This window comes from Phyllobates terribilis, unplaced genomic scaffold (assembly GCF_046119375.1).
Source record: "Phyllobates terribilis strain yellow unplaced genomic scaffold, ASM4611937v1 Scaffold_2__4_contigs__length_985480577, whole genome shotgun sequence".
Lineage (NCBI taxonomy): Eukaryota > Metazoa > Chordata > Amphibia > Anura > Dendrobatidae > Phyllobates > Phyllobates terribilis.
This window is the reverse complement of record NW_027362762.1, coordinates 936,127,824-936,152,182: the sequence shown is the minus strand read 5'-3', so window position 1 is coordinate 936,152,182 and position 24,359 is coordinate 936,127,824. Positions and strand designations below refer to the sequence as shown.

The following is a 24,359-nucleotide window of genomic DNA, read 5'->3' as shown; positions in this document are numbered from 1 at the left end:
GGCCGTTTTCCAAGCAAGGCAAGGAGCACAGCGCTAACAAGCTGCTTCCAATATAGAGCTTGTAAGTGGTGCTCTGAAGCCGACTGTATCCGAGCAGCCTCAGTGCCCCTGCACAGCTCCAACAACAAAAAGTCTTCGCCTGGGAAAATTTGGCGTCTAAAACGCACCGTGTGCACATGCCCTAAAGAGTTTTTTTAGGCTTCAGAAAACCAATGCAGTTTTTTTTTTTTTAAAAGGAAAAAAAAAAAAGGTTTACTCACCCTCCCCAGGTTTGGATCTGAGCTTCCACCGCTGCTCCTGGTATCAGTTATTGTCTGTAGCGCGGACGCCACCCAGACAGAGCTGCAGCCTCCAGAATAGGGTTCCTGTGCAAGAACAATGTATGGTCCCTTTGCAGTTGAATAGCTCCCCATAATGCACAATTCCACATTTTGGAGGAGAATGTGGCCCCCTTACCTCTTGGGCCCTTGTGCGCCTGCACAGGTTGCACCAATGCAGCCAATCAGTGAGCGGTTTGTACCGTCAACAAGGTCAGAGCTGCTGAGCTCACTGATTGGCTGCAGTGCTGTTGTCAGTGCTGTAGTCAATAACAGACACCAGGAGCAGGGGCATAGACCCAGCGCTGGACCTGGGGAGGATGAATAAAGCACACATTACTGTTTTTTTTTTTTTTTTAATAAACTGCAGCCAGACATTTGTGAATGTAGAAAACCCCTTTGATAGATCTTACAGAACTCAGCGGGGTTTTTTTGCTTGTGTTTTTTTCCCATAGATTCAGTGGAAAGCATCAATGGTTCATGCAAAGTCTTACACTGTGTTTTATGTGCAGAATCGCAGCATTTCTCCCCACAACAAGATACAAGATAAAAAAAATCACTGTCAAATCTGAGAAAAAAGTGAAAAGGCATAAAAAAAAAATCAGTGCGGATTGTGCATTCTGGTGTCTAATACATATGTGGCAAAGCCGCAGCATTTCCTTCATGTGTGAACATGGACTACGTGACTTTCCAACACGGGGATCGTTCTGCTTCATTTTTCCTGCAGTTTCTATGGTTGTGTCCACTCAGGTCCGAGTCTCCATCACAGATTCTGACAGAAATGCTGGCTATAGCACTACATAACACACACCACCATTTTTGAGGATGTTTTCACACCCAGTTACAACTGTTGCCCCAATTTTAAGTCACAGTCCACATTATATAAAAAAAAATCCAACATGTCTTGTCATTAATGGTCTATTTGATTAACACATAGCATATAGGGTCGCTAACAATGGCGTCTCACAACAAAATGTGTCATGTTTTCTACATAATTCACTTTATGCGGTTGTGAGAGCTATAGACGCCGGCAAGATGGCGCCCGTAAACTGCGGACATACTGAAGAGACCGCGTGAAACAGTTACTTTCACCCTTGTAACGCTTTGTCCGTGACGTCAAACAGCGTTATCCAATGAGACGTCTCGGCGGAAGAGGCAGACCCGGAAGCACAGGGCTTGTCCCCCCACATGGAGTCCTTAGCTTCAGCTTGCGGCGGATGTAAGCTTTGTTTCCTGCATTATTCCCCTGCCATGTTCTTGTCTGGTTTATATAGCGCGAAATAAGATAGTGACCACAGCTGAGAGTTTGTTACATTGTTACAGTCTGTAGACAATCAGCCAAAACATGGGGTTTGCTGTGGAGAATGGTGTAAGACTGAATACATTGTGACAGACTGGAGCCATAGGTGTGATTATAGGGGGTGCATGTGATAGAGGGGGCAGAAGCAATCATGGGTGATGCCAAACGGATCAGTACAAGGGAATGACTGGCCCATTGTTTTATTGTTTTCATATGGCCGTCTGAACCAAGCCTTAGGGCTAGTTCACATTTGTCACATTTGTAGCGGCCAGGACAGGCTATGCGTCTGTAATATGGACAAGAAGCTATGGCTGTGCTTATGAGTCTTTCCCAAAGCCAGGTTCTGGCAGCCATATGAAAAAATTGTTATTTTTTTTTCCATCCAGAAATAGACCACTTTTCATCTGTATTGTGTATATCCATTTTTCAGATATTTTTGGTAACTTTTTTTTTTTTTTATACAACCTCAATTCCAAAAAAAAGTCAGGCCGCAGTGTAAAATGCAATGATTAAAAAGATAAAAAGGGCTGTGGAATATGTTGGCGCTATAGAAATACATTATTAATGATTCGCCATATCTTATTCACAGCAGAACATCAAACAGAAGGTGAACGTTGGACATTTTTCCCATTTAATTTGATAAAATTAATTAATTTAGAGATTGATGGCGGCGACACATCTCAAAAAAGTTGATAAGTTTCCAGCCTTTTGTCAACCCTGTAAGTGGGTACTAATGAAAAACAGCCGGAGGGTCCATTTTCATCTAAGTTTCAGACTGTATAGAAAGGCAAAGATGGACCGAGGTCACCAATCTGTGAACAACTGCATCTAGACATTGTGGAACAAGTTCAGGAAAATGTTCCTCCACGCAAAATTGTTAAGACTTTGAATATCCCACCGTCTGCAGGATATAATATCATCAAAAGATTCTGGAGAAATCCATGTGCACAAGGTCGATGGTCAATATTGGATGCTTGTGTTCTACGGGACCTCGGGCGGCGCTGCAATAGAAACAGGTACGATTCGGGGTGCAAATCACTGCGTGGGCTCAGGAATAATCCAGAAATCATTGTCTGTGATCACAGTTCTGTACAATCTACAAATAGAAGTAAACAGCTCTGTCATGTAAAGAAGAAGCCAAATATCCGCACAATCCAGAAATGCTGCCGTCTTCTCGGCGCCAAAGATAATTTATAATGGACAGAGGAAAAATGTGGTCGGAGGAATAAAAATGTGAAAATTTCTATATGGAAACCACGGACGCCGTTTCCTGTAGACTCAAGATGAGAGGGACCATCCAGTTTGTCGAGGAGAGGGACCATCCAGCTTGTTTTCGAGGAGAGGAACCATCCAACTTGTTGTCGAGGAGAGGGGCCATCCACCCTGTTGTCGAGGAGAGGGGCCATCCACCCTGTTGTCGAGGAGAGGGGCCATCCACCCTGCTGTCGAGGAGAGGGGCCATCCACCCTGCTGTCGAGGAGAGGGGCCATCCACCCTGCTGTCGAGGAGAGGGGCCATCCACCCTGCTGTCGAGGAGAGGGGCCATCCACCCTGCTGTCGAGGAGAGGGCCATCCACCCTGCTGTCGAGGAGAGGGGCCATCCACCCTGCTGTCGAGGAGAGGGGCCATCCACCCTGCTGTCGAGGAAAGGGGCCATCCACCCTGCTGTCGAGGAAAGGGGCCATCCACCCTGCTGTCGAGGAAAGGGGCCATCCACCCTGTTGTGGAGGAGAGGGGCCATCCACCCTGTTGTGGAGGAGAGGGGCCATCCACCCTGTTGTGGAGGAGAGGGGCCATCCACCCTGTTGTGGAGGAGAGGGGCCATCCACCCTGTTGTGGAGGAGAGGGGCCATCCACCCTGTTGTGGAGGAGAGGGGCCATCCACCCTGTTGTGGAGGAGAGGGGCCATCCACCCTGTTGTGGAGGAGAGGGGCCATCCACCCTGTTGTGGAGGAGAGGGGCCATCCACCCTGTTGTGGAGGAGAGGGGCCATCCACCCTGTTGTGGAGGAGAGGGACCATGAACCCTGTTGTAGAGGAGAGGGACCATCCACCCTGTTGTAGAGGAGAGGGACCATCCACCCTGCTGTCGAGGAGAGGGACCATCCACCCTGCTGTCGAGGAGAGGGACCATCCACCCTGCTGTCGAGGAGAGGGACCATCCACCCTGCTGTCGAGGAGAGGGACCATCCACCCTGCTGTCGAGGAGAGGGACCATCCACCCTGCTGTCGAAGGAGAGGGACCATCCACCTTGCTTTCGAGGAGAGGGACCATCCACCTTGCTTTCGAGGAGAGGGACCATCCACCTTGCTGTCGAGGAGAGGAACCATCCACCCTGCTGTCGAGGAGAGGGACCATCCACCTTGCTTTCGAGGAGAGGGACCATCCACCTTGCTGTCGAGGAGAGGAACCATCCACCCTGCTGTCGAGGAGAGGGAGCATCCACCTTGCTTTCGAGGAGAGGGAGCATCCACCTTGCTGTCGAGAAGAGGGACCATCCGCCTTGCTGTCGAGGAGAGGGACCATCCGCCTTGCTGTCGAGGAGAGGGACCATCCGCCTTGCTGTCGAGGAGAGGGACCATCCGCCTTGCTGTCGAGGAGAGGGACCATCCGCCTTGCTGTCGAGGAGAGGGACCATCCAGCTTGTTATCAGCGCACAGTTCTGCATGTGTGATGTATGGATGACATTATTGCCTATGGCAGGGGCAGCGCATACATGTAGGGGCGCTATCAATGCTGAACATTATATAGAGGTTATAGAACAACATTCACTACATTCAGACAACATCTACCTCAGGGAAGGCCTTGTGTATTCCAGCAGGACAATGGTAAACCACATACTGCCTCCATCACACCAACATGGCTCCGCAGAAGAAGAGTTCGGGTGATGAGCCGGCCGTCTGCTGTCCGGACCTTTCACCAACAGAAAACATTTAGCGATTATGAAATGAAAAATCCGGCAAAGAACTGTGGATCAGTGAGAAGTGTATGCCGGACTGGGGCAGTGCAAATAGAAATGCTCATCAGAGTTTGCTCTAGTTTGTATATTTCATTCCAGGACATGCTCGGGGTTTCCAAATAAATGTAGAGCTGGACAATCCTTTTAAATAAACCCCCCAAAAATAATGTATATGAGGACTTGGCGAAGGATGTAAACTGCACTAAATCTATAAACCGTAACAGCCATCAGATGGAGAAAGGGAAAGCGTCTGTCATATCAAATCTCATTTTTTGACAGCAAGCAGAGGTCTTGACAGTTGTGAGAATTCAACCTAAACGTGTAAATGGCGGGAAGGCTGCGTACTTCTGCACGAGGGACACAAGCTGATATTTGTCTTCTGCATTTTATTAAAGGGTCCAAAGAAGTGTGAAGACTGAAAATGAATCCTAAACGAGGGCGGACGGGCAGACGGAGGAAGAAAAAATTTCTAGGAACATCCACAGGTAACCGATTCTCATATAGCACCACACCATTCCCGGCCCCTGGGGGAAGTACAGACTAATTCCCCCTACACCGACTGGTGACATCTCCATGATAAGCCAATTGTGTAGTCATACTGGTATCTGGGTCCAGGACATTCAGGGGACACAAAGCCCATGAGGGTCATGAACAGGGCTGAACTATGACTATCGAAGGCTCCCGTAAAGTACTTATGCCCCATATGCCCCCATTATCAAGTAGCAATGTCATCAGTGCCGCCATATAAAGTACTTACGCCAGAAGTGGCCCCTTATCAAGTATTATGCCCTCAGTACCCCTCATATAAAGTAATAATGACCCTGGTGGCATCTTATAAAATACTTCTGCCTCAAGTTCCCCCTTATGAAGTAATATTGCTGTGAGTGCCCCCTTAAAAAGTAACAATGCCTCAAGTGCCCCCTTATAATGTGATAATGCCTGAGTGCCCGCTTAAAAAGTAACAATGGCCCAAATGCCCCCTTATAATGTGATAATGCCTGAGTGCCCCCTTATAATGTGATAATGCCCCAAGTGCCCCCTTATAATGTGATAATGCCCAGAGTGCACCCTTATAATGTGATAATGCCCAGAGTGCACCCTTATAATGTGATAATGCCCAGAGTGCACCCTTATAATGTGATAATGCCCACAGTGACCCCCTTAAAAAGTAACAATACCCCAAGTTCCCCCTCATACAACCCCTGGCAAAAATTATGGAATCACCGGGCTCGGAGGACGTTCATTGAGTTGTTTAATGTTGTTGAAAAAAAGCAGATCACAGACATGTCACAAAACTAAAGTCATTTCAAATGGCAACTTTATGGCTTTAAGAAACACTAAAAGAAATCAAGATTAAAAATGTGGTACTCAGTAAGGGTAATTTTATTCAGACCAGGCAGAGGGAAAAAATTATGGAATCACCCTGTAAATTTTCATTTCCAAAACTAACACCTGCATCAAATTTGATCTGCTCGTTAGTCTGCATCTAAAAAGGAATGATCACACCTTGGAGAGCTGTTGCACCAAGTGGACTGACATGAATCAATGCTCCAACAGGAGAGATGTCAATTGAAACAAAGGAGAGGATTATCAAACTCTTAAAAGAAGGTAAATCATCACGCAATGTTGCAAAAGATGTTGGTTGTTCACAGTCAGTTGTGTCTAAAATCTGGACCAAATACAAACAACATGGGAAGGTTTTTAAGGCAAACATACTGGTAGACCAAGGAAGACATCAAAGCGTCGAGACCGGAAACTTAAAGCAATATGTCTCCAAAACAGGAAATGCACAACAAAACAAATGAGGAACGAATGGGAGGAAACTGGAGTCAATGTCTGTGACCGAACTGTAAGAAACCGCCTAAAGGAAATGGGATTTACATACAGAAAAGCTAAACACAAGTCATCATTAACACCTAAACAGAAAAAAACAAGGTTACAATGGGCTAAGGAAAAGCAATCGTGGACTGTGGATGACTGGATGAAAGTCATATTCCGTGATGAATCATGAATCTGCATTGGGCAAGGTGATGATGCTGGAACTTTTGTTTGGTGCCGTTCCAATGAGATTTATAAAGACGACAGCTTGAAGAGAACATGGAAATTTCCACAGTCATTGATGATATGGGGCTGCATGTCAGGTAAAGGCACTGGGGAGATGGCTGTCATTACATCTTCAATAAATGTCCAAGTTTACATTGATATTTTGGACAGTTTTCTTATCCCATCAATTGAAAGGATGTTTGGGGATGATGACATCATTTTTCAAGATGATAATGCATCCTGCCATAGAGCAAAAACTGTCAAAACATTCCTTGAAAGAAGACACATAAGGTCAATGTCATGGCCTGCAAATAGTCCGGATCTCAATCCAATTGAAAATCTTTGGTGGAAGTTGAAGAAAATGGTCCATTACAAGGCTCCAACCTGCAAAGCTGATCTGGAAACAGAAATCAGAGAAAGTTAGAGCCAGATTGATGAAGAGTACTGTTTGTCACTCATTAAGTCCATGCCTCAGAGACTGCAAGCGGTTATTAAAGCCAGAGGTGGTGCAACAAAATACTAGTGATGTATTGGAGTGTTCTTTTGTGTGTTTGTTTTTCATGATTCCATAATTTTTTCCTCAGAATTGAGTGATTCCATAATTTTTTCCCTCTGCTTGGTCTGAAAAAAATTACCCTTATTGAGTATCACAATGTTAATCTTGGTTTCTTTTAGTGTTTCTTAAAGCCCTAAAGTTGCCATTTGAAATGACTTTAGTTTTGTGCCATGTCTGTGATCTGCTTTTTTTCAACAACATTAAACAACTGAATGAACATCCTCTGAGCCTGGTGATTCCATAATTTTTGCCAGGTGTTGAAATGTGATAATGCCCAGAGTGCACCCTTATAATGTGATAATGCCCAGAGTGCACTCTTATAATGTGATAATGCCTGAGTGCCCCCTTATAAAGACGTAATAGTCTGCACGGCACTTATAAAGTCATTCTGCTCCAGGTGTCCCTCATCAATTGAAGGGATTGGCCAGGACTTTATATTGATGGCCTATCCTTAGGTCATCAGTGTCTGACCAGTGGGGGTATGACACCCGGTACCCCCGCCAATCAAATGTTTCCGGTGTCGGTGGCGTCCGGAACTGCTCAGCTATGGAGCTGCACGGCACGCTCTTTTCTGGCCTGCCCCCGGGAACAATTGATCGGCGGGGGTGTAGGGTGTCGTACCCTCACCAATCAGACATTGATGACCTATCCTAAGGATAAGCCATCAATATAAAGTCCTGGAGAACCCCTCTAATATTGTCCTACTTGCCTTGAGTTCCAAGCAATAGTGCCCCTGTGGACACCAATACAGGTGAGCATGGCACTCGCCAGAGCATACAGCCACGAGCCACACATCAGGGGCTGGAGAGACACATGGGGCTCACTAGCCGCTGGTAGGGGACCCCTGGTATAGGCGACCAAGCGATTGCAGTTTTAAGTCCCTCCAGGAGACTAAATAAAAAATCTAGAATGCAAAAAAACATATAAGAAAGAAAAGAAAAATATAGTTTAAATCAGACCTTCCTTTTTTTCTTACCTTTAAATAGTGAAATTTAAAAAAATTAAACAATTAACATATTTGGTATTGTGTGTAAGCGTGTAAGTGTTTTATACCAAAGTGTGAATGCTGAAAACAAAATCAGAATGGCAGAATTGCTGAAGAATTTCTTAAAAAAAAAAAAGAAATGAAAAACGATCATAAAGCCACCTAAAACCCAAAATGGTATAACTACAGCGGCCCAGCTAAAAACATAAAAACAAACCCATTGCCAGTAAAATAATAATAATAATAATAATAATAATAAAAAATTAAATCTCTGAGAATATGGCAACTGAAGACCATTTTTTTTATTGGGGGGGAGGGTGGGTATTATTTTTTTTTCCTTTATGTAGTAAATACATAAAGAGCCTATAGAAAAGTGTTATCACCAAGACCATAATGACCCCTGGAACAAAGGTCATTTTTATGGCACAGTGAAAGTGGTAAAAACAAAACCCAAAAGACAACGGTAAAATTACGTATTTTTTTTTTTCACCATTTTCCTGTTGTTACCTTTAGTGAACCTGAGTCATGAGGGGCAGTATGTGCAGCTGATGAGGTGGATGAAGGAAAGAGGGTTTCGGGACAAGCGCCTGAGGACGGCACATTTTCCAGGTAAAAATGATGAAGATAATAAAGCTAAGCCGCCATATTGGAGTGGAGGTCCTTTGTGTGCTACCAATCTGTCCCGAATGATGCGCGTCCGGGTGGTGGAACCTCTGTGCTGTGAAGCAAGGAGGGACCAGAGGGGCGTAACTAAGTGCCTACCTTGACCGACCCTGGCCACACGGCGGCTTAGTCGACTCCGTGAACCAAGGAGGGACCAGGAAGGTGAACCAGGTGCCACTCTGGGACCGACCTTGTGTGAGAGCAGGTGAATCCCACGGGTCAGATGGCTGAAGCTGACAGGTACAGCAGATGAGCACGGCCGGTAGACAGACAGGTGATACAGGTAGGCAGGCGGGCACGGCAGATAGACAGGCAGGCGGGCACGGCTCATAGACAGACTGGCGGGCACAGGGACCTGAGGACTGAGGAGAGTGTTAGCACACAAACAACAATCTTGCACAAGCACCTTCAAATAGGAGTAGTCCTCCGGCCATTGGCCGGGGACTCTTTAGGACGGCGCGCACAGCTCCCTTCAAGAGGGAGGGAGCGCGCGCGCCCTAAGCACAGTGCCCGGGAAACTGCGCGAGGTGCGGGCACGCAGGGCAGCAGCAGGGGAGCTGGAGGACGCAGGATCGGGACCGCGGCGGTGAGGGGATCGGCGTCTCTGCCATGCCGGAGGCAGAGACGCCGACGCTATAGTACCCCCCCCCCTTTACACCCCATCTTCTTTAGGCCCCAAAGAAATTTTGCAAGAAGACGAGGGCATGAATGTTCTCCCTGGGCTCCCAAGCCAAGACCTCTCTTCAGGACCGAACCCCTTCCAATGCACAAGAAAGAAAGTCTTTCCTCTTACCCTCTTGATGGCCAAAATATTCTCTACCTCAAAGACGTCCTCAGCGGAGACTGGAGCTGGAGTGCTACCTGGATCATCAGAGAAAGGATTAAGGACAACCGGTTTGAGGAGAGACACGTGAAAGGAATTGGGAATCCGTAAGGAGACCGGGAGTTTCAGCTTGTAAGCCACTGGGTTTATTTGGTTCAGAATCTCGAACGGACCGATGAACCGCAGACCCAACTTGTATGATGGTATCTTGAGACGGACATATTTGGAGGAATGCCAGACCTTGTCTCCCGGATGGAATAGAGGTGTATCCAGACATCTCTTATCAGCATGCTTCTTCATCCGCTTAGAGGACTGAAGAAGCGCAGACCTAGTGTCCTCCCAGATCGCTGAAAATTCACTGACGAGAGAATCCGCGGCAGGATTGTCCACTGAAGCGGAGAAGGGAAACGGAATCCGGGGGTGTCGACCGTAAACCACAAAAAACGGAGACTTAGCAGAGGACTCACTCACATGGTTGTTATAGGAAAACTCGGCCCAAGGCAGGGGCTCTACCCAATCGCTATGGTGAGCGTTGACAAAGTGCTGAAGAAAGCTGATAAGGATCTGATTGATACGTTCCACTTGACCACTGGACTGAGGATGATAGGCCGAAGAAAAATCTAAAGTGACATCCAGCAGCTTGCACGTGGCTCTCCAGAAGCGAGAAGTGAACTGAACTCCCCGGTCCGAGACAATGTGGAGGGGTAAGCCATGGAGACAGAAGATATGACAGATGAAGTCCTTAGCCAGCACAGGTGCAGACGGAAGACCAGGCAGAGGGATGAAGTGAGCCATCTTGGAGAAGCGGTCGATGACCACCCAAATGACAGTACAACCGGCCGATACAGGAAGATCCGTGATGAAATCCATTGCAGTATGTTGCCACGGAGCGGAAGGCACGCGAAGAGGAAGGAGACGGCTGGCTGGAAGGTGCCTAGGTATCTTGTTACGTGCACAAGAGGAACAAGCCGCGACAAAATCTGCAACATCCTTGCGCAGGGTGGGCCGCCAATAATGTCTGGTAATGAGCAGAAGCATCTTCCTCTGGCCGGCATGACCAGCCAGTTTGGACGAATGACCCCAGAGTAAGACCTTCTTCCGATCCTGAGCCGCTACAAAGGTCTTACCAGGAGGTAGATGAGACAGGTCGAACGGAGCTACAGTCATTATTCTGGAGGGGTCAATGATGTGTAGAGGCTCCTCCTCTTGGTCGGTAGACAGAAATGAACGGGATAGTGTCGGCTTTACTGTCCTTGTCTGCCGGACGGTAATGAAGAGTGAAGCAGAATCGAACAAAGAATAAAGACCAGCGGGCCTGACGCGGATTTAGTCTTTGGGAGGTCTGCAAATAAGCAAGGTTTTTATGGTCAGTATAGATGACCACCGAGTTCAGAGCCCCGTCAAGCAAGTAGCTCCACTCCTCCAGCGCTAATTTGATGGCTAGCAGTTCACGATCTCCTATGGAGTAATTGCGCTCGGACGGAGAGAAGAGTTTGGAGAAGAAGCCGCAAGACACCATTCGCCCGGACGAGGATTTCTGGGTGAGCACTGATCCGGCCCCGGAGGAAGAGGCATCAACCTCCAGGAAGAACTGTTTATTGCAATCCGGACGGTGCAGCACTGGAGCGGAGGAGAAGGCTTGTTTAAGAGAGACGAAGGCATTCTCCGCCTCGGAAGACCATTCTCTGGGATTTGCTCCTTTATGGGTGAGAGCAGAGATGGGAGCAGTCCAGGAGGAGAAATGAGGAATGGAGAGACAGTAATAGTTGGTGAATCCCAGAAACCGCTGAATAGCCTTCAACCCCTCAGGTCGGGGCCACTTTAAGACGGCAGACACCTTCTCGGGATCCATCCGCAGTCCGGTTTCAGAGATGATATACCCCAGAAATGGTAGGGAGGTCTGCTCAATCCTGGTAGCTAATGACACCAGGTCGTCCAGGGAGAGAGGTATGTCACGACCAGCTAGCTCATCCTTGATCTGTCCGGAAAGGCCCTCCCAAAAGGTGGACACCAGAGCCTCATTGTTCCAGGCAAGTTCAGATGCAAGGGTTCGGAAACGCACGGCATACTGTCCCACAGAGAGACTCCCTTGGCGGAGTCGGAGAAGAGCGGAGGCAGTAGAAGATTTTCGTCTAGGCTCATCGAACACATTCCGGAAAGCCTCGAGGAAGGACTTGAGATTGGACACCAAAGGATCCCCCCTCTCCCACAGAGGGTTAAGCTACGCCAACGCCTCTCCGGTGAGTTGAGACGTGATGAATGCCACCTTGGCCCGGTCGGAGGTGAACTGGTGTGCCAGGAGTTCAAAGTGCAGCGTGCACTGATTTATGAAGCCCCTACATAGGGCAGGGTCACCACCAAAATGTGGAGGAGCAGATAGCCGGGGTCCAAAGCCGGATGCCACAGAGCCACTGGGTTGAGGTGCCGCCGGAGCGGGTGCCGCTCAGTTAGAGGCGGACACAGTCTGGGTGGACAGCACATCCAGGCGGGAGTTGACTGTCCGCAGGTAGGACAGGATAGTATCCTGTTGGGATCTCTGGCGAGAGACCTCTTGGTACAGGTCTGAGAGCGAAGGAGCCTGGGAGCCACCGGATTCCATAGCCTGTGCAAACTTACGGGTCCAGGTGGTGGAACCTCTGTGCTGTGAAGCAAGGAGGGACCAGAGGGGTGTGTCTAAGTGCTTACCCTGGCCACACGGTGGCTTAGTCGACTCCGTGAACCAAGGAGGGACCAGGAAGGTGAACCAGGTGCCACTCTGGGACCGACCTTGTGTGAGAGAAGGCAACTCCCATGGGTCAAATGGCTGAAGCTGACAGGTACAGCAGATGAGCACGGCCGGTAGACAGACAGGTGATGTTGGTAGACAGGCTGGCGGGCACGGCAGATAGACAGGCTGGCGGGCACGGAGAATAGACATTTCCATTTTGGAGGAGGTGCTTTAAATAGGAGTAGTCCTCCGACCATTGGCTGGGGACTCTTTAGGATGGCGCGCACGGCCCCTTTGAGAGGGAGGGAGCACGCGCACACCCTAAGCACAGTGCCCGGGAAACTGCGTGAGGTGCGCGCACGCAGGGCAGCAGCAGGGGACCTGGAGGACGCTGGACCGGGACCGTGGCGGTGAGGGGATCGGCGTCTCTGCCTGGCAGGAGGCAGAGACGCAGACGCTACACATATCACTTTGACTATGCAATTCCTAGACATTCCATTGTGTCACCATGGTTACAGACTACAAACAAACCCCGTGTAGTCTGATCCTCCCCTTCTTGCTTGCCTTCCTCTGCTTCTTCTCTGATTTCACACTTTCTAACTCCTGATTTTCGTTGTCTTCCAGATACAGGGAGGGGGCTGATGAGCGCTCAGCGGCTGCAGGTCGGTGATGATACTCTTACAGTAATAATTTATATAGAATATGGAATTAAAGTGGTATTCTAGTCTAGATAAATCATCCCCTATCCACTAGTTAGGTGGTAATTATTAGATCAGTGTGGGTTCAACCACTAAGAACATCTCCGATTGCCAAAACCTTATGCCCCTCGTTCTTCCCTGGCGACAAGACCAGGAGGGATTGAATGAAGCGTCAGTCACATGAGCGGCTCAAATCAGCCCCTCCTGGTCATGATCGATGAGAACATTGGAGACAAGTCCGCCATTGTGATAATCAGCGGGGATGCCATCGGTGGGACACTTATCAGTGGATAGGGGATAATTTATGTAGACAGGAATATTTAACGGGTTGTCCAATTATGGGGACTTTTTTTTTTTTTTTACTGAAATGCATGTATTTGGGGCTTAAAAGCAGGTTTCATTACTAATGTTTCACCGTTTGGCTTTTATTTCCTGCACATTCAACTTTGATGCCGTCTGTGGTCATAAATCAGCTGAGAAGAACTTAGGAAAAGAAAGATAAATGTTAGAAACTTTGTCATTAGACCATTAGGATGAGCTCACTGATAGATTCTCAGATAACTCATTCTGCAGCCAGCAATAGTCAGTACAACATAGAGGCTTTAGAAGGCAAACAGTGCAGAATTTTTAATGACACCCAACTGCAAAAATGATTTTTAGCCAACAATACATGCATTTAAGTAAAAAAAAAAGACCTCAATAGTGGCCAACCCCATGGCTCGCTGTCAACTATGTTGCCCTGATTTTAGGAAAAAAAAAATAATTTTATGAGACCTGAGACTCAATTTCCGCTGATTTCTGTTCTTTTCTCAGCCAGGAGAGCTGATCATTTCCTTACCAGAGTCTTGTCTGCTCACCACCAGCACTGTCCTCTCCAGTTACCTTGGCAAGTACATCCGCAGGTGAGGATTTCATGACTCCATGTTGGCTTTGGTACCTGTTCTGGTGACAGGACCACTTATGTTCACCATTGACTTGGATGAGATGTGTCCTTTTTCAAAGACATTTGTTTTTCTTCCAATGTGTCTCCCATTCCTACCGTTTTTGGTCTCTGCAGCTCCAATGCAGAACTATGTGTCTCCATAGTAACAGACAACAAACATAATCTGACTCTGCAATTTTAATCCTTTCTGTCCATCCGCTAAGTTTATCTGTACCTTAGAAAGAAGTAGGGGACAGATAGAAGAAAATGTGTCTATAGATTCTGTTTGTAGTCTGTTACCATGGAAACACAAAGGTCTGCATAGGAGCTAAAAACACAAAACGGTAGGAAATTTTTAATTACTATTTTTAGGAAAGTTACATCAGTGGTACGTCCAAGGAACGCTATTACTTATTATGTTTCTGGCTAGGTGGCGCCCCCCTGTGTCCCCTTTGTTGGCTCTGTGCACATTTTTGGTCCTGGAGAGGCACATAGGAGAACGGTCCCCATGGAAGCCGTACTTGGATGTATTACCCAGTGCCTACGACTGTCCAGTTTACTGGGAAGCGGAGACCGTGAATTTTTTGCCCGATCCTGTTAAACATAAAGCCGTGGAGCAGCGGAGCGCCGTTCAGGAACTCTTCTCTTCAGCGCAGCCGTTCTTCCGGTCCCTGAATCCATTGTTTCCCGAGATCCTGGAGGACATACTGACCTATGAAGCTGTGCGGTGGGCCTGGTGCACGGTGAATACCAGGACGGTGTATAAGAATCACGGCCAGAGGGAATGTTTTACTGCGGAGCAGGATGTATACGCTCTGGCGCCATATTTAGATTTACTGAACCACAGTGTAGGGGTGCAGGTAACCCATAGACTACATGGCAGACTGAGTGCCGCGTATGGGGAGTGCATGGACGAGCGCCGCGTATGGGGAACGTATGGACAAGTGCCGCGTATGGGGAGTACATGGACGAGCGCCGCGTATGGGGAGCGTATGGACAAGTGCCGTGTATGGGGAGCGTATGGACGAGTGCTGCGTATGGGGAACGTATTGACGAGCGCCGCGTATGGAGAGCGTATGGACGAGCGCTGCGTATGGAGAACGTATGGACGAGTGCCGCGTATGGGGAGCGTATGGACAAGTGCCGTGTATGGGGAGCGTATGGACGAGTGCTGCGTATGGGGAACGTATTGACGAGCGCCGCGTATGGAGAGCGTATGGAGATTGTATGGATATGGAGGAGCGCTACGTATGGACGAGTGCCGCGTATGGAGATTGTATGGATATGGAGGAGCGCTACGTATGGACGAGTGCCGCGTATGGGGAGCGTATGGACGAGTGCCGCGTATGGGGAACGTATTGACGAGCGCCGCGTATGGAGAGCGTATGGACGAGTGCCGCGTATGGGGAGCGTATGGACGAGTGCCGCGTATGGGGAGCGTATGGACGAGTGCCGCGTATGGGGAGCGTATGGACGAGTGCCGCGTATGGGGAGCGTATGGACGAGTGCCGCGTATGGGGAGCGTATGGACGAGTGCCGCGTATGGGGAGCGTATGGACGAGTGCCGCGTATGGGGAGCGTATGGACGAGTGCCGCGTATGGACGAGTGCCGCGTATGGGGAGCGTATGGACAAGTGCTGCGTATGGGGAGCGTATGGACGAGCGCTGCGTATGGGGAGCGTATGGACGAGCGCTGCGTATGGGGAACGTATGGACGAGTGCCGCGTATGGGGAGCGTATGGACGAGTGCTGCGTATGGGGAGCGTATGGACGAGTGCTGCGTATGGGGAGCGTATGGACGAGTGCTGCGTATGGGGAGCGTATGGACGAGTGCTGCGTATGGGGAGCGTATGGACGAGTGCTGCGTATGGGGAGCGTATGGACGAGTGCTGCGTATGGGGAGCGTATGGACGAGCGCTGCGTATGGGGAACGTATGGACGAGTGCCGCGTATGGGGAGCGTATGGACAAGTGCCACGTATGGGGAGCGTATGGACAAGTGCCGCGTATGGGGAGCGTATGGACGAGCGCTGCGTATGGGGAACGTATGGACGAGTGCCGCGTATGGGGAGCGTATGGGGAGCGTATGGACGAGTGCTGCGTATGGGGAACGTATTGACGAGCGCCGCGTATGGGGAACGTATTGACGAGCGCCGCGTATGGAGAGCGTATGGACGAGTGCCGCGTATGGAGAGCGTATGGACGAGTGCTGCGTATGGAGAGCGTATGGACGAGTGCCGCGTATGGAGAGCGTATGGACGAGTGCCGCGTATGGATGAGCGCCGCGTATGGAGAGCGTATGGACGAGTGCTGCGTATGGATATGAACAAGCGCTGCGTATGGAGAGCGTACGGACTAGCGCTGCGTATGATCTTTGATCTTATCATTATTCTGACTTTTTAATTTACTCTTTTTATATAAGGTGGAAGCAGCTTTCAATGAGAAGAGTCGGTGCTACGAGATAAGGACAATGGTCCCTTATAAGAACTATGAGCAGGTGTTTATATGCTACGGGCATCATGATAACCAGCGCCTCCTCCTGGAGTACGGCTTTACTGCAGCTAACAATCCTCATCAAAGTGTGTATGTGACAGAAGGTGAGAATAATGTCAGTGTATCTATAATTATATACTTATATAGCACCATTGATTGCATGGTGCTGTACTATCTATCTATCTATCTATCTATCTATCATCTATCTATCTATCTATCTATCATCTATCTATCTAGCTATCTATCTATCTATCTATCTATCTATCTATCTATCTATCTATCATTATTCTTTATATTGTAGATACAATTCTGCAGTTTGTGTCCAGAAAAGACAAACAATTACAGAAGAAATGGTCACTGCTTAAAGAAAATGGCTTTTTAGAGTAAGTTCCTATCGTCCTCTTTTGTCATAAGAAAATTTCCTATTGCTTAAAAAGTTAACACAGGATCCACCATTCCCAATAGGTGATGTCACAGCTCACCTCCTCCTCCTCCTGTACAATGACTGATAACACCTCTATATACAGTAGATAACACAGGATCCACCATTCCCAATAGGTGATGTCACAGCTCACCTCCTCCTCCTCCTGTACAATGACTGATAACACCTCTATATACAGTAGATAACACAGGATCCACCATTCCCAATAGGTGATGTCACAGCTCACCTCCTCCTCCTGTACAATGACTGATAACACCACTATATACAGTAGATAACACAGGATCCACCATTCCCAATAGGTGATGTCACAGCTCACCTGCAACTCCTGTACAATGACTGATAACACCTCTATATACAGTAGATAACACAGGATCCACCATTCCCAATAGGTGATGTCACAGCTCACCTCCTCCTCCTCCTGTACAATGACTGATAACACCTCTATATACAGTAGATAACACAGGATCCACCATTCCCAATAGGTGATGTCACAGCTCACCTCCTCCTCCTGTACAATGACTGATAACACCACTATATACAGTAGATAACACAGGATCCACCATTCCCAATAGGTGATGTCACAGCTCACCTGCAACTCCTGTACAATGACTGATAACACCTCTATATACAGTAGATAACACAGGATCCATCATTCACAATAGGTGATGTCACAGCTCACCTCCTCCTGCTCCTGTACAATGACTGATAACACCTCTATATACGGTAGGTAATACAGGATCCACCATTCACAATAGGTGTTGTCACAGCTCACCTCCTCCTCCTCCTGTATAATGACTGATAACACCTCTATATACAGTAGATAACACAGGATCCACCATTTACTATAGATGATGTCATAGCTCACCTCCTCCCTTCACAATTAACCTTGCCTTGATTAGTGCATGCTCAGATAATGCGTCTATATAAGCAAGAAGGGTCTGACTGAGTCTATTGCTGCTAATGTCAATGTGAAGAACAGGAAGTAGGAGTCTGACCTTGGGTCTTAGTGATAATTATTTTTTTTATAGATATGAAAAATTAAACTAAAATATTCTCTTTAGTTGGGTAGGAGATCGCCCTTTTCCTCCCCCAGCTCCATGCCAGCTGTGTATCTTCTCATCTGCACTTTTTAATTGGGAGTTTCCAGTTTATCAGTATTCTGCCTGCACAATAGGTGCTGGAACATGCTAAAATATTCTCTTTAGTTGGGTAGCAGATCACCCTTTTCCTCCCCCAGCTCCCTGTCAGCTGTGTATCGTCTCATCTGCACTTTTTAATTGGGAGTTTCCACTTTATCAGTATTTGGCCTGCACAATAGGTGCTGGAACATCCTTTGTCTAACTTCTCATAGCCCAATGCTTAGCTTGGCCTGCCACGCTGTTAAGCATCCAACAACCTTTTTTTCGTATCTCCAGGAGGTATTTTGTGGTGGAAGTAATTTCTTGTTATCCATTAGAGTCTGTCATAGGTTTGTCTCCTTCCAGGAATCTGACGTTTGGACTGGACGGTCCCTCCTGGAGGCTCCTGACGGCGTGCCGACTCCTGAGCCTCGGAGCTGATGAATTGTAGGAAATGCCTTTTGTTTCTGAGAATATTCTGAATTTTACCTTCACCAGATAATGATTTCTACCGAGTCTGCGATCAGTATGAATCCCCCCACCCATCGGACCAATAAATGCCCATGTGCTTTGAGATACTTTGTTCTAATGTCTCACCATCTGCTGCAGAACCTCTTTAATTAAGACGAATGGTTGTTAATTCAACCAGTCAGTGACTGACATAGAAATTTCTCTTCTCTTTTCAAAGAGGTTCTGCAGCAGCTAAAGTGTATACTGCAACAGCTAAAGTAATGCACCTTCTAATATACACCCCGGCTATCGCAGAAGGTATCTTTTCATGAATCTACAGCTTCTCAGCCAAAAAGAGGTTCTGCAGCATCATTTTAACCACTGTTACTCAGCTCTTAACAACTTTCCATCGTTGCTTTTATTTATTTTTTTGCTCCTTTTTTTTTCTTTTATCTCTTTTTCCAAAAACCATAACTTTTTTTTATCTTTCCGTCCATGTCGCCATATGAGGGCTTGTTTTTTGCTTTTTTTTTTGGGGGGGGGGTGTTGTGGCACGGGGGGGGGGGCGAGTTTTAGTTTTGAATGACTCGTGTGCGTTTTCCCATATAATGTGCTGAAAAATGGAAAAAAAAAATCCAAGTGAGGTGAAATGGTGAAAAACCACAATTTTTTGGTAGAATGGTTCTCCGGGTTAGTACGATTCCGGCAAAAACCAAACTTGTATAGTTTTTTTTTTTTTTTTAGATTTTAGTAGATAAAAACAATTCAGAACTTTGTAAAAGAAAATTTTGTTTTTTTTGACAATTTTTTTTTTTTTTACATTCTAAGCTTTTTTTTTTTTTATTTGTCCTTTGATCCGATTGCCAATGATAGAGGCAAATACCAGCTGCCCCTGAGGATGGTCCATAGACCCACACCGAACCAGAAAGAGTTAAAGGATAGGAAAAATTTTATTTTTAGCTTGCAGTTTTCGGATAAAAATGATTTATGCAATAGTTTCATTACAATTTTTTTTTTATTTTTTGGCTTCTACAGACTCTGTGTCCGATTCATCAAAACTTTTTTGCCAGAAAAGTGGCGTAAAAGCTTTGAAAAGTTGTAAATTGTTTGCACACATTTTGCACCTTTTTCTGCTAGTTTTGCATCATCTCCAAAATGGGTGGAGCTGGCGAGGAGCCGGGGGCCGGGACAGGGGCGTGTCCAGGAGACCTGCCTCTTAATTAATCTGCCGCCTTGATCTCTACCATTGTTGGCATAGTGCGAGCGCTACATCAGTCTTGAATCAGCCCTTCCGTGTTGCACAGAACAGTTGACTGCAGAATGAGTTTCCTGTGACTCCATCAGTGAGATAATTTTAATGGCAAAGTTTGTATCTTGAAAGGGAAATGTGGAATCAAAAAATGACCTATTGTTTTAATCAGATTTTGTGCTGCATGTATTTTTTTGCCAATTGGTTTTCTATATCATGATGTTTATTGAAAAAGAAAAAAAAAGTTAATATTCTTTCAGTTTTCACACTGGCCACTGGGGCTTTTCAGGAAGAGTTTACAGTAGTCTCGTTATCATCAGAGGCATAAATACAATGACGCCTTCTCCTCCTTCTGTACAATGACTGATAACACCTTTATATACAGTAATACAGTAGATATCTCAGGATCCACCATTCACAATAATTGATATCACAGCTCACCTCCAACTCCTGTATAATTTCTGATAACACCTCTACATACAGCAGATAACACAGGATCCACCATTCACAATAGGTGATGTCACAGCTCACCTCCTCCTCCTCCTGTACAATGACTGATAACACCTCTATATACAGTAGATAACACAGGATTCACCATTCACAATAGGTGATGTCACAGCTCACCTCCTCCTCCTCCTGTATAATGACTGATAACACCTCTATATACTGTATATAACACAGGATCAACCATTCACAATAGGTGATATCACAGCTCACCTCATCCTCCTCCTGTACAATGACTGATAACACCTCTATATACAGTAGATAACACAGAATCAACCATTCACAATAGGGGATGTCACAGCTCACCTTCTCCTCCTCCTGTACAATGACTGATAACACCTCTATATACAGTAGATAACACAGAATCAACCATTCACAATAGGTGATATCACAGCTCACCTCATCCTCCTCCTGTACAATGACTGATAACACCTCTATATACTGTATATAACACAGGATCAGCCATTCACAATAGGTGATATCACAGCTTACCTCATCCTCCTCCTGTACAATGACTGATAACCCCTCTATGTACAGTAGATAACACAGGATCCACCATTCACAATAGGTGATGTCACAGCTCACCTTCTCCTGTAGGATAACTGATAACACCTCTATATACAGTAGATAAACAATGTCACAACTCACCTCCTCCCATTGCTTAAGAATGACTTTTGCACACGCTCATTAGATGCTTTAATACAAAATATAGAGCCTGGATCTGATGCTGTTAATGTGCAAGTGTTGTTTCCTGAACCAACAGGAAATTTGAGTCTTAAAAAGCCCCTTTAAGTGCTGCCCATTGCCGCCATCTTTGTGCACCTGTGAAGCGCAGCCACACTGCTATGTTTTCTATACACCGTAGGGTTACCATATTGCGGTATACAGTGCCAGCGATCAGTGGATGCCAGAGTGAAGGGGATTGTAGTAATAATAATTAAATTGGTTGTAAATCATCTAGTTTATCCCGGACTCGTCCTCACTTTCCAGCCTGGTTGTAGGCGTTGTACCTTACAGACTATTCTTACTGGAACATGTAATGTTTTCTGCAGAGAAAATACAAAATTAATGAAATAAAAATAAATTCAGTCATTTTTTCCCCATTTTTTTTCCATGCTATTTTATCCCCTCCGTGTTTTGAGTTCAGCCCGTGCTGGAAAAAAGTTCTTCTGGGAAGTTTTGTTTCGGAGTCCTGTGAACGGTCCTCTGTGGAGCTCGCGAGGAAAATCTGCCTCCATTTACTAGAACAGACGTCCCGAGCTGCGGACCAGGTGAGTCAGGAAAAATGGGACGTTTTCTTTTGTTTTTTTTTCTGCCAAATTAAAGGGATATTACACTTTTGAAAAAAATGTAGCTTTTTTCGACTTTTAAGGGGCTCTATGAGATTAACCCCTTAAAGGGATTCTGTGTGAAATAAAGTGATTACCTATTCACATGATAGGGGATAACTTGCTGATTGGATCACTGGGATTCGCACCGATCGGTAGATCAGGGAAGTTTTATGCCCCGTGATAGACAGGATGCCCGGCCGCCCTTTCTTTCAATCTCTACAAGGCTTTCGGGAAAAGCTCTGCAGCCCCATAAGGAATAACTGGGATAACAGGAGATAATACCCTCCCATCACCGATCAACGATAGATAGGAGATAACTTGTTCTTCACCAGACAATCCCTTTAAGGCCTAAACACAAACTATGTACTCATTAGTACTAAGGCTAATTTACTTGCCCATATGTATATATGAATGTACCTTGTTACGTAAAAACAAAAAACATGTTAAAGGGAATCTGTCACCAGGTTTGTCTTTGTAAGCATGATGTAGGGGCAGTGACACTGATTCCAGCAATGTATCACTCACTGGGCTGCTTGCTGTACTTTTGATAAAATCCCTGTTTTCCCTGCTGCAGCTCTATCAGTTCTCGGAATGCTGAGCTCTGTGTAACCCCGCCCACACCTCTGATTGGAAGCTTTCTATGCATATCCAGAAATCTGCCAATCAGTGGTGGGGGGGGCGTGGTTGGACTAGGAGAAAACTAGAATTGTAGAGATAATTTCCTGCTGATAAAACACTTATTTTATTTGAAACTACGACAAGTAGCCCAGTAAGTGACACATCACTGGAATCAGGGACTCTTCCCCTACATCATGGTGCTGTCAGATTAATTAGCAAAAGCCTGGGATCAGATTAAGTAAAATACCTGTGACTAAAAAGAAAAAAAAAAACACACAATTCTTTTACGTGTAATACATTTTATTTTATAACGAGTACAAAGCAATCAATAATGTACACAAATCAGGTATCGACATGTCCGTCACAGCCCATTTTATAAACCTATTACATTATTTAAGATGATTGGTGAATAATGTGATATAAAAGTATAAAAAAATATATTTTATCACATTGAAATCATAAAAAAAAATAAAAATAAAAAAATAATATACTGGATGTACCCAATAATGTTACCATGAGAAAAAAAAAAAAATAATCCCACAAAAACAAGGCCTCATACAAGTATATTAAAGGGGTATTCCCATCTCCAAGATCCTATCCCAATATGCAGTAGGTGTAATAATAATATTAGCAAATACCTCCAATTAGAAATGTAGTATAGTTCTTCTGATTCACTATGTCACTTACCTCATGTGCAGGGCATTGCAGTAGCTTAGGTATGCATAGTTACGACCACTCATATAGTGACAGATAGTTGCCAGTGTTCGTAACCATGGATACCTAAGCTACTAGAATGCCCTGCACATGGCAAATCAGAATAACTATACTACATTTCTAATTGGAGGTAGTTGCGCTGTGCTGTTTCCAATATTCATCTGCCCTCCTGAATGCTGCAGTAATGTGTCGCTCTCACAATGTTATTTTTTCAGATCTCATGTCAGAAAAGCAAGAAGAGAGCAGATCCTCACCTTGTTTTAGTGGAAGCTTTAAGACGAGAAGAAAAGGAGATTCTGACATCATCGGCCGATATCCTACAGAATGGTGACGACACGACCTGAAATTCCAGCAGCAGTGTACGCCCCTGTGGATGGAGCAGTTCTGCTTACGCATGGCCGCCACTAGGGGAGCTAGCGATCAATTGGGTCATAGCGATAATAGTCCCTTTGAAAGGGGTTCTCCACTACTACTCAAGTTTTCTCATCTCCAAGATCCTATCCCAATATGTAGCAGGTGTAATAATAATAATATTAGCAAATACCTCCAATTAGAAATGTAGTATAGTTCTTCTGATTCGCCATGTCGCTTACCCCCATGTGCAGGGCATTGCAATAGCTTAGGCATTCATGGTTACAACCAATTATATAGTGACAGCTAGTTGCTAGCGGTCGTAACCATGGTTATATAAGCTACTGCAATGCCCTGCACATGGGGTAAGCAACATAGCGAATCAGAAGAACTATACTACATTTCTAATTGAAGCTATTTGCTAATATTATTATTATTATACCTACTACATATTGGGATAGGATCTTAGAGATGGGAATACCCCTTCAATCTTATTGTAATGGAGAACCCCTTTAAGGCCGGTAACAATTTTGAGAAAAGTGGTATTATTATAAGCAGATATGGCAGCGTTTGATTTGTACCATCATGGTAAAAACGGGGCGCACAGTAAAAAAAACAATTTTGCCATTTTTTTTTTATTTATTTTTATTTAGCAGTGAGTACAAGACTTTATTGTGCAGTTACAGACGAGTGTGTGTTTATATTTGTATATTTTGTATATGTTTTTATGACTTTTATAAAGAAAATTGATTTATTTAAAAACTATGCATTAGTGGGTTTTTTTACCTTTTTTTTTTTCTACATTTTCATTTAGTCCCATTTCCGCGACTGTAAAATGCACAAACTTCAGTTATTTATTTTTTTGCAAGTTTGATCGCAGCCTGAGGTCTTTATTCACACTGATGCCATGGGACAGGGGTGACCGCACCATCATGATACTTAGGTGTCTCTGCAGCGTATGACACTTGACCATGGCGGCTCCTTAATACATAGACTTCAAGGGAAAGTGTCATCAGAATATTATCTATTATTTATTTAGGTTTTTATGTAAAATTTATCTTTTAAAACTTTTTGATATATATATATATTTTTATTTCACTATTTAGAATAGAAATAC

General features: G+C 45.7%; 1 protein-coding gene across 4 annotated transcripts; it reads left to right on the top strand.

Moving 5' to 3' along the window:
* The first annotated feature begins 1,429 nt into the window (after positions 1-1,429).
* Positions 1,430-23,419, top strand: SETD4 (SET domain containing 4). Of its 4 annotated transcripts, none has more exons than XM_073668381.1 (11): positions 1,430-1,536; positions 4,972-5,061; positions 8,674-8,769; positions 12,978-13,015; positions 13,865-13,953; positions 14,404-14,716; positions 16,395-16,569; positions 16,767-16,848; positions 18,392-18,472; positions 21,376-21,499; positions 23,107-23,419. In XM_073668381.1, exons 2-11 carry the CDS (start codon positions 4,998-5,000, stop codon positions 23,233-23,235), a joined length of 1,191 nt encoding a protein of 396 aa, XP_073524482.1. In that variant the 5' UTR covers positions 1,430-1,536; positions 4,972-4,997; the 3' UTR covers positions 23,236-23,419. The 4 variants fall into 4 exon arrangements, with proteins under 4 accessions (XP_073524482.1, XP_073524479.1, XP_073524481.1 ...); XM_073668378.1 differs by having other exon boundaries at positions 14,404-14,833; XM_073668379.1 differs by lacking the exon at positions 1,430-1,536 and adding an exon at positions 1,552-1,723 and having other exon boundaries at positions 14,404-14,833.
* The last annotated feature ends 940 nt before the right edge of the window (positions 23,420-24,359 follow it).

Excerpts from the sequence above, each read along its gene's own strand:
- SETD4 (XM_073668378.1), top strand. The coding sequence starts at position 4,998 with ATGAATCCTAAACGAGGGCGGACGGGCAGACGGAGGAAGAAAAAATTT. Across the intron at positions 8,770-12,977 it reads GAGGACGGCACATTTTCCAG|ATACAGGGAGGGGGCTGATG; the intron begins GTAAAAATGATG and ends GTTGTCTTCCAG. Across the intron at positions 13,954-14,403 it reads CTTGGCAAGTACATCCGCAG|GTGGCGCCCCCCTGTGTCCC; the intron begins GTGAGGATTTCA and ends GTTTCTGGCTAG.